At 51.0% G+C, this 10,222-nt stretch overlaps 1 protein-coding gene and 1 long non-coding RNA gene across 4 annotated transcripts in view; one reads left to right on the top strand and one right to left on the bottom strand.

The window, feature by feature from the left end:
* Window positions 1–840: 840 nt before the first annotated feature.
* LOC146544382 (uncharacterized) lies at window positions 841–10,000 on the bottom strand. The gene is made up of 2 exons (XR_014883832.1): window positions 8,400–10,000; window positions 841–1,373 (listed from the first exon to the last, which is right to left on the bottom strand). It is a non-coding gene; the product is annotated as an uncharacterized LOC146544382 (long non-coding RNA).
* DDHD1 (DDHD domain containing 1) overlaps window positions 6,417–10,222 on the top strand; it is a 62,713-nt gene continuing 58,907 nt past the window's right edge. The window contains exons 1-2 of one of the 3 annotated variants that reach the window (XM_085225966.1): window positions 6,509–7,188; window positions 9,963–10,073. In XM_085225966.1, coding sequence (XP_085082092.1) covers window positions 6,540–7,188; window positions 9,963–10,073 — 760 coding nt within the window. In that variant the 5' untranslated portion in view covers window positions 6,509–6,539. Of the gene's footprint in view, window positions 7,189–9,962; window positions 10,074–10,222 lie in introns of all 3 variants that reach the window. The other 2 variants (XM_010712189.2, XM_085225965.1) reach the window with 2 other exon arrangements.

Raw genomic sequence — 10,222 nt, 5'->3', positions numbered from 1 at the left:
TAGGAAGGGAAAGGATGAATCACAGGGAGCAGCTGAAACTTTAATCCTGCTGAAACCAATGGCGATACAGTACAGGTCCCAGTAAAGCCTGGGTTTCACACACCACTCCAAACTCACTTCTAGTGCCAAGTGTTCTCAAGGTCCTGGCACTCCAGCAACGCTTGCTGGCATCATGAGACAAAACATTTGTGTGTAGTCCTCCAAAGCTGGCACAGAGGGCTTTGAAACACCTCCATCCCCCACCTGACCCTGCTCCTGAGATCCTTGCTGTGACCTCCAGCACAGCCCCACACTGCTACAAATCCTTTGTTCCTCCTTACAGCCCTTTGAGCAGGAGTTTTGGACGACATATAACCACCTCTCATCCTTTGCTTTTCAGCCACTCACAAGCCTGAATTTCTGTGCAGGAAAAAGGTTTTGTTTCGTTTTCCTTTTCCTGGAGGCATTTCTGGCTTGCGCTGCGTGCATTCCATCCTTTCTGAATGCAAGGTGTAAGGTGCAGGAGATACAGTGGCCTCCAGCTCTTTATTTCAGCATCTACAGAAAGGAACAAGGTCTTTATTTTCCAGGTCGATGATTTCCTCCAGAGGTCTTTGTGCTTTATCTCTTGGCCTAGCTGTTGGCACAACATGAATACAGAGCCCTTGTTTGCATTTTGATCTGGTCAAGTCCACAGTCAACACTTACCAGGAGGTTACACAATATTCCCCTTCTCTCCTCCAAAATGTCTGTGTCAGCTTTATTGGTTTTGGAGCTACAAAACTAATTTGCTTTCCATGTGCCCACACTTGAGACACTTCCTACATCCTGTTACATCTGGAGAAAAAAACACCACAAGAATTACCTTTTCTATCATCTTTATTTGCTCACCACCCCTAGCAAGGAAGAAAGAAAATCAGTAACAACCCTTCCAACACTGGGAACTGCCCAAATCCCAGAGCAAAGGAACAAAAAAAACATCCTTGAAAGAGTACCTAGGAGGAAGGAAAATATTACAGGATGGTGTGTATCTGGAGTAGCTGTTGGCAAACACGTAGTTGGGCAATGTCAGTGCTATAAGGAATCATAGAAACATCTAGGTTGGAAAAGACCCACAAGATCATCAGGCCCAAAGACCCATTAGGAGAGCCTGGATTTGAAGGGCTCTCTCTGATGCATCTGAATTGCAACCACATTTTATCCACGTCTACAAGCACATATACAGCATTAATTAAGTGGGCCCACCTATGACAAGCTCTTCTACAACAGCTCTCATCAGATGAATGCTGAAGGGCTCGGGCTAGAAGACTGAGCATGGATCCCTCCACTTGATAGCTTCATATCTTTCACATCTTCGTCTCCTTCTTTCACAGGGAGACAAGTGCAGAGCCAGCCTATTTTTTAGAGAAAGAAAGAGCAACATATCCATTACAGTGTTAGTTTGTGTGATAACAAATGGACTCACCATCAGAAATTCTTTCTTTCGTGCTATCAACCCCTCTTCGTCTTGTTGAAGAAGAATGATGTGGTTGATTTAGGTTGGAAGGGACCTCAAAGCCATCTGACTGCAACCCCTGCCATACCTCCCACCTGACGAGGGGCCATCCAGCCTGGCCTTGGGGATCTGCAGCGATGGGGCAGTCACAGTCACCCTGCTCTGATTCACTCCTGCACAGAGGGCAAAATATATATCCCCAGAAGAAGAGAACAGGAGGAGATGGGGCAGCTGAGCCCAGGCATGGCTCTAGTTCAGCCTTTTCTTCGCCAGCAGTCTGCCTGTGCATGGCTTTCTGTGGGTCTCATCAATGCACAGACAAGCACTTAATCTTCAGTACATGCAAGCTTCACCAGACCAAAATCTGAAAGGGTAAACACTTCTGTCAGGGGTCATTACTTTGCTTTCTTCCTTTTGTTTGCTCTGGAACAATGGCAAAAGAAAAAGGGGGGGGGGGGGAAAAAACTGTACAATTGAACAATGCTGCCTTGAGAGGGACGGTGTGTGATATCTAAGGAATGACCCCTCCTTGCCCCCACTTCTTGTCTTTTACAGCTAGCAGGATATTCTGTGCCTGCTGGCAGCAGGAGAAAAGGGATATGAAGCCGTAGCTTTGGAAGAACATCTCAGTTCTAGAGAAAGGCACATCTGATCTTGGCACAGGAGATGTACCAAAACTGCTGGTGTCCAAGTAAAAGGAAAACAAGCAGACAAGCCTTCCATGGCTGAAAGCAAAATAGAGGTCTACCTGGGAGGGGGGGGTTAATCCAGTTACCAACATCCTTTCTAAAAGAGCCCGAGAGTCAATGTCTTCTGAGCAGAAAATATCACGTTGTAAGCAAAGATTTTTGGCAGCCTGCTTAATTTGATGAACAATGTTTTAGCAGAGTCCAATTCCTAACACTCTCAGTGAACCCAAATATATTTGGATAGCTGTGAAACTGAAAAAAGCAGAAGTGTTTGATAAATATTTCCTGCCTGTATTTGGGACAAAGTTGAATGTTGTTTCCACGTTATATAATGATGATGAAATGCTTCCCATGCAAGCAACTTAAAAAAAAGAAGAACATTAAACAGCACAACTAATATTTTAAAAGCAGCAGGTCTAGAGGACTTGCACATCAGGGTTTTAAGAGCTTGCTGTTCAGATGACTGTTCTCACATAAGGTGGGAATGTGAGAGTCTAGAATTGGGCCAGAAGACCATTTCTAAGGTGAAACTCAGTGCTGTGTCAATATTTGAAGTGTGTGACTGAGGTAAGGTGATGTCGTTTCACATTGGTTCATCTGACACTTCTCCTGACCTACCTATAATGAAGTGGTATGTACCAATTAATAAGGAGACGTAGAGAGGGGATGTAATGAGATGGCAATCAGCAGTTTTCATGGAAAATGTACACATTCTTGTCAAAGAACCAATTTCATTCTGTTCCTTGATAAAATCACAGGTGCAGTTGACAGCAGTAGCCGTGTTGACTCAGAGCTGCACAGTATCCAGATTTGAAGAAGAAGTTATATACAAAATCAATACGAGTGCATAATAAATGGTTTAAAAATAGCTAATGGAAAGATCTTAAAATGGCTTTGTTAGAAAGGATTCATCAATGAGTAAAGACTGTCACTAATGGACTCCTGCAGGCACTTGGCCTCGTGCTGTTCACTGTATTTTATTTAGGATCTGGAAGAAATCACAAGATGATTGCATCAGTTGTGCATTGTGATAATTTCAAAACTGACTACACTGTATAAAGTAGCACCAATAGGAGTAGCTTCTCCTGAAAACAAAACTGTTGGGATGTGGATAATTAGAATAGCAGCGACAAAAGGAATCCAAGCGACTAGGTAAAATGAGCTTAATTAAAGGAAGCCCTTTACACTTTCAGTTATACCCATGCTCCCCAGATTCATGGGGAATCGTGTTTCCCTTTCCTGGAAAAAGCCAACATGTTTGGGTATACAGATTTATGGTCTGTGGAAGCTTTCTGTGAGGGTTTCACAACATACACATCTGATCTTAGCCTGCATAGAAATTCACAGAACTATACAAACAACACTTCAAAATTAATGCAATTTGCTTTTAAACCTTCCACGTAGACTCATTCTTCTACATTTTTCCTCGATAAGGGAACTTCTGCCCTCTGATGACAAATGAAGCTTGCACATTTACTCTTACTTTTTACTTGATGTAAATCAGCAGCCATGGAAGTAGAGTCCTGTGTCATGCCAGGAACTTCTGTGCTACTCCACACCCACAAACTGTGTGTTCCCAACCACACAAAGACGAAAATATTCCTCTTCTGAGCTCTAGAGAGAGAGGTCTGGGCTCCCAACTTCCACTCACACCAGTCTACCCCAGCAAAGATCTCCCCCAGAAATTCAAAGTGAACAGAAATTGGACATTTCTGGGAGGGAACTTCAGGCTCTGCAGGTCCCTTCACTTCATATTCAATAAACTAGTTTTCTGCCACATGTCTTTGTAGGTCTCCAAAGTGGCTCTAAAAAAGAAAAGTCAAATTGCAGCTCTTGATGCTGTGGTTCAGCCTGATGATGATGAACAATCTCTTTTTGCCTATAGTCTACAGGGACATTGTGAACAAGAAAGTAGCGTCTGCAAATGGACAGCAGACATACACTCCTAGAAATGCACAAGAAGAAATAAATCACAGAATCACTGATCAAATTATCTGAAATAATATATACGTGAGATAAAGAACATGTGAAGTGCCTCTTGGTCATCTGGGCAATCTTTCCTTCTTCTCTCAACCAAGGAGAAAAGGAGGGAGCATCTGAGTAGGATGACATGAATGAAGAAGGGTGAAACACTTGCTGAACAACAAAAGATGGTGAAAACCCCACTGGCTTTGACAGAAATGAGGATGGAAATGAGAATCTCATGAGATGTGTCTTCAAAGCAATCAACAGCCTCCGTCCCTAGAGGTTCTCAAGGCCTGTGGAGACGTGGCACTGAGGGACGCCTGGTCAGTAGGCATGGTGGGGTGGGCTGGCAGTTGGACGAGGTGATCTTAGTCATCTTTTCCAACCTTAATGGCTCTATGACTCTGTGGCATTCTCCTCTTCTTCCCCACTGTTGAGGAAAATCTGGGGCAGGTTTCATGGAAAGCATACTTTGTCAAGTTCATTTAGAAATGCAAAATTAAACAAATAGCTCATGTTCCCTGTTGCTAGACTGATGTGGATATGAAGCCAAGCACAGCTTCCTCTGATGGCTGCCTATATTTTATCTCCTTTTTCCTTTTTCCCCACCTGAGAATGCAGAATGAGCTCTCATAAAGCTCCCGTGGTGAAAGCGTGTGAATGCTAACAAAGTTTGTGGAGTTTTTAGGATCAAAAAGTGTTGCCAGGCATTCAAGATGCATTCACCCACAGCGAACATTTTTTAAAAGCTTCGCCCATCCTTCCAACTTGAACTTAATCTGGCCTCTTTCTGTTTTAATGCAGTCCATTAACAGGATTCCCCCGCTGAAAGTGGATCTAGGAGGTAGGTCACAAACCTATTTTGGGAGATACGATGCCATGCAATACACAGAAGTTCCCTCGCAGGACAGAGCCAAGCAGAAGGGAATGGTGCATTAAGAATGTGGAATCCCAGTTCCAGGAGGAGATGTGGGAATTGGGGAACACGTGTACTGCATCTTGGTTTTTTTCCACAGCTGATGTGCAGGTAGGATAGAAGTATCGCTCACGTACCCTCACCCCACCTCCTTGTTCCTGGGTGTGTTGCAAAACAGGGGGGTTTCATACAAACAGGTGACCCCACCCCAGTATTTCAGGGTGTGTTTCTGGGAAGCTCTCCCTCTGCCACCCCCACAACAGCCATGAGATAAGATGAGGGGGACGAACACACAGCAGTGATCCATCTCTGGGTGTGTGTTGGGGACTGGGAACATCCCTCATCCTCGCTCCTGACATAACAAAGTGTTTTATCACCCGGCACCGATACACATCTCAGCACCCCCTCCTGCCAAGTGCCAGGTGTGCGCAGGGCAGGGAGGTGGCTAGTTGTGGCTCACACACACTAACGAGCACAGGTGAGCCCCAGCACCGCCCATTTTGGGGCCCAACACTTCCCTTTTTGGTAGTCATAGCAAGCATTCAGAGGACTGGGATCTCACGTGAGGCTGACATCCCCAAAGCAGCAGGCATGGCCTCACCTCGAGCACCGGGTGCAGGTTGGGCACCACAATATCAGAAGGACATGAAGCCATCAGAGAGCCGCCAAAGGAGGGTTATGGGGATGGGGAAGGGTCTGGAAGGCAAGGTGTGTGAGAAACACCTGAGGTTCCGTGGTTTGTTGGGCCCAGAGCAGAGCAGGCTGAGGGGAGGCCTCACAGCTGCTGCAGCAAGCTGAGGGCAGTGCTGAGCTCTATGGGGAACAGCATGGAGCTGCATCAGGGGAGGATAAGGTTGGTCGGGGCAAGGCTCTGCCCCAGAGGAGAGTGGGTATGGCCCTGAGCTGCCAGAGCTCAGGGAGCATTGGGACATGGCTCTGAGCCATAGAACCATAGAATCACAGAATGGCCTGGGTTGCAAAGGAGCACAGTGCTCACCCAGTTCCAACCCCTTGCTGTGTGCAGGTCGCCAACCAGCAGCCCAGGCTGCCCAGAGCCACATCCAGCCTGGCCTTGAATGCCTGCAGGGATGGGGCATCCACAGCCTCCTCGGGCAACCCATTCCAGTGAGCCACAGGGCTCGGGTAGTCAGCGTGGAGCCAGGAGCACGGCGATCCCTGCAGGTTCCTTCCAACCCGAGATATTCCCCGATTCAGTGATACACGTGCTGGAGGTTGACGGAGATAAACGCTCGGCAGTTCCCGCAAGCTGCGTAAGGCAGCCCAAGCGCAGGCAGCACCCGCCAGACAGCCCTCAGCCCTCCCCCCCAGGCCTCCCTTCCCCCCCGCCCCGCACCGCCCCCGGCCGCGTCGCGGTGCACGTGACGATGCGGCACCGCCCCCGGCCGGACGGAGGAGCCGGCGGCTGCGGCAGCCGCGAGCCGGGCGTGAGCGGGGCGGCGCGAGGGCGGCCGAGGTGAGGCGACGCCGCCGCGGCATGGATTACCCCGAGCCCGGCTCGCCGCAGAGCGCCTGGGAGCTGCCCGGGGAAGGCGGTGGCGGCGGTTACGGCGGCCGCTACGAGCGGGCGGCCGGCGGCGAGGAGGAGGAGGAGGAGGAAGCGGCGGAGCATCCCCTGGCCCGCCCGCCCCGCCGCCCCCGGCAGCGCTCCGTGCCGCCGCTCCGCGCCGCGCTCTCCACCTCCTCCTCTGAGGAGGGGGAACCGGAGGCGGCCACCCCGAGCGACTCGACCGGCGGCGGCGAGTTCGATTCGGCCGAGTCCGGCGCTTCGCTGCGCTACTCCTCCGGCACCGGGGAAAGCGGCGAGGGCGCGGGGCTGGCGAGCGGAGAGAGCGGTGGCGGCTCCGCGCTGCCCGAGAGGAAACGGCAGCGCTCGGCGGCGGGCGGCGGGCGGCCCCGCTATGAGGTGGTGCGGGAGCTGGGGGCCGAGGAGGTGCGCTGGTTCTACCGGGAGGACCGGAAGAGCTGGAAGCCCTTCATCGGTTACGACTCGCTGCGGATCGAACTGGCCTTCCGAGCTCTCGGCCCCGGCCCCGAGCGGACGGCGGTGGAGCCGGTGTGCGTGCGGAGCGGGCTGTACGAGGTGGACGTGGCCAACGCCGAATGCTACCCCGTCTACTGGAACCGTGAGTGCGGCCGCTGCCGGCCCGGGCCCCCGGGGGGGGGGGGCAGGAGGGGTCCCGCAGTGCCAACGAGGGCAGCTCACGCACAGAATCCCCGTCGGCTGTGTGGGACCGAAGGACACGGACCTCACGGGATGCTTTTCCACCCCCGGAAGGACCGGACCCTCACGCCTCAGGCGGCGGGATGCCATCTGCCTCCTGCCCTCCCCAAAAAGGGACGCTGAGTGTCCCCTGCCCGCACAGGGAGCTGCTATGGGGAAATGGGTTTAGCAGGCGGCCCTTCCTGCCCCCTTGCTATGGATGGGTGCGGGGCTGAGCGTTCCCTGTCGCACCCGTTTGATGCTCACATTTGGGGTAAGGGATGGGGGCCGCTGGGCATCGTGTCTCACACATAATGGGGCAAGGAGAGAGACACAGGGAGGGTGTTCTCCCCTTTTGGCATCCAGGGGCATCGGGCAGCCTCCTCAAGCCAATACTGTGCATCCAGGTGAGGCGGTGCCCAGTGCCCATGGAAAATGGGATGCCAGTCAACACAGACTTGAGAGGGTGGGCGATGAATTCCCCAGTGCAGCATGAGAATAGGAGGCACTGGGTACCCCCATGCTGCATGCGGACTTATGGGAAGAGGAGACCCTGCGCATCTCTTCACATGCTTCTGGCGGAAAAGGGATCTGGGCATCTTTCCCTCTCTTTCCTCCCTGTGCATCTGAAGGAAAGGGGCATCTGGGCATGCACTCCATGGCATACAGAGATGGTGGAATGGGCATTCTCTTGTTTCTTGATAGGTACAGAGGAAGATGGCTGAGAACCTTCTTGCCTGTGCTTCCCATTTCATAGAATCACACACAGAATGGCTTGAGTTGGAAGGGACCTCAAGGATCACGAAGCTCCAACCCCCCACCACATGCAGGGCTACCAACCTCCACATCTCACAGCAGCCCAGGCTGCCCAGGGCCCCATCCAACCTGGCCTTGAACACCTCCAGGGATGGACGGGGCATCCACAGCCTCTCTGGGCAGCTGTTCCAGCACCTCACCACTCTCACAGCAAACAACTTCCCCCTCACATCCAACTGAAATCTGCCCTCCCTCAACTTCAAACCATTTTCCTTGTCCTGCTGTTATCTCCCCTTTCCAAGAGTTGACCATTTCCCAGATGGGAAAGGGTGAGTGAGGGTGGAGATTTGCTGTCACTACTCCCCTCACTATGCTTACCTGCTCTTCAGGAGGAGCAGGGGAATACCAGGCAGTTATCTGTCCACTGTCTCCTTGCCACGTGCATGCTTCTGATCTCTTTTCTTTGGTGAGGAACAACAGAAGAGCAGGCTGACACCTGGCTGTTCTGCTTCTGTCACCCCCTCTTCTAGGAAAGCGATGGAGCTTCATTTCCCCACCCAATCATCCTTCCACTGGGAGAGGCATGAAATGGAACTTCTGCTTTCTGCTTCAAGGGGATGCAGCAGGCATCTCAGATGCGCAATCCTTGCTTCTTATCTTTCCAAGTGAAGGGTGTTTGCTTTACCACCTCAGCTTCAAAAGGATGTGGTGATGTACACCTTTTCTCATCCTTCTTCAAGAGGCACCATCCCTTGCATTCATCTGTCTCTACTGCTAGAGGAGAGGGAACCTTGAGGAGCAGAGGTGAAAGAGTAGGTACCTTTCTTTGGAGGGAATGTGTCCCAAGGTCTTGCTGGTCAAGCATCAGCTCTCCTGGAGCAGACAGGCTATGCTGCTGCTCACCTTTTGTCCCTGAAGACTTGCTTTCCAACTGTGTTCCTTCGAGGCCAAGGGAGCTATAATGGAGTGTGAGACACACGCTGGTCAAGCAAGAGACGTTGTCTTGGCATGGGCAGCAGGCAGTTTTCTCTGGTCTCTGTAAATTTTTGAGACTTACTTGGGAGATTTGGGGCTGATGGGAGTCAGAGGAGCAGATCTGAAAACTAGGGCTCTTGCTTGTTTCCTCTCTTCTTTCTTGTCATCTTTAGAGGAGGGAGATCCACAAAAGACTATAGCAGGTGGTACAATTCACTTGAGGTGTGTGAAACCTCTGGTTTTCAGCTCAGCACCCCGAAAGACAGATAGTGAGCCCAAGGAGCAAGGAGAGCTCTCAGTCCACGCACATCTTGAGTTAAAGAAGAGCCTGGGCACAGCTCCGTGTTTGGACAGTGGGGATTTTTCTATCACCATCCTGAAGCAATGACTGCTGGTGATTGTTGCATCTGCCACGTGGTTACAGATCACCCAAGGGATGAGGAAACTGCTGCTGTCCCTCTTGCTGCCCGTGCCATAGAGACAGAGGCAACAGAGTGAGCAGAGCTGCCAGGTGAGGCAGGATTGCTCCTGGTAATGGGAGCAAGAGGCTGTGCTCATCAGCAGCTTAAAGGTTTAATTTCTTGACCCTTTGCCTGGTCCATTTTGGAAGCTGATTCAGTCTCCTTAAGCCTGAGGAGCAGATGTTTCAAATAATAACGTGTGCTGCGCAGAGACAATTTCTGATGCTTGGAAGGAGAGATTTCCAGAGGTTAGCAGTGCTAGACAGAGAAGTAAACTCACAGCGCTAAAAATGGGGATATTTTTTTGTCCTCAGAAAGCTGATTAAAGAGTGCTCAAGTCTTTTCTTCTTATCTGGTCTGCTCATTTGCAAGACTAAGATAAACTTCTGGTGTTTCAGGGATCTGTCAGCGTCTTCTGACCTAATGCCTCCTTTGCTCGCACGTTTCGTTGCCTCTTCCCCGTATATGTGAGAGTTCTTGCCTTTCTCCCATTCTCTCCTCCCAGGTGAGGCGGTGCGTTCCCCTGTAGGCAGATGGCCAGCATGGCTCTGCTGCGCTGCCTCCTGGTGCTCTCTGCCTGGTTCTCTGCTGCGCCCAGGCCCCAGAAGACTGCAAGGTCAGATCCCAAGGATTCTGTCTCATCTCCTGCTTCTGAAGACCTTGGTGTGGCTGTTATTCCCATCTAATGGCGTGCGTGCAATTCTGGATCTGAAGGGTAGATGCTGCTTTGGTCTTTGTGATGTGGGAGGGAGCTACTGATGGCAT

This window comes from Meleagris gallopavo, chromosome 5, assembly GCF_905368555.1.
Source record: "Meleagris gallopavo chromosome 5, MGAL_WU_HG_1.1, whole genome shotgun sequence".
NCBI classification, from domain to species: Eukaryota; Metazoa; Chordata; class Aves; order Galliformes; family Phasianidae; genus Meleagris; species Meleagris gallopavo.
Note: the sequence above shows the minus strand (reverse complement) of the source record. Positions and strands in the feature narration are given on the sequence as shown.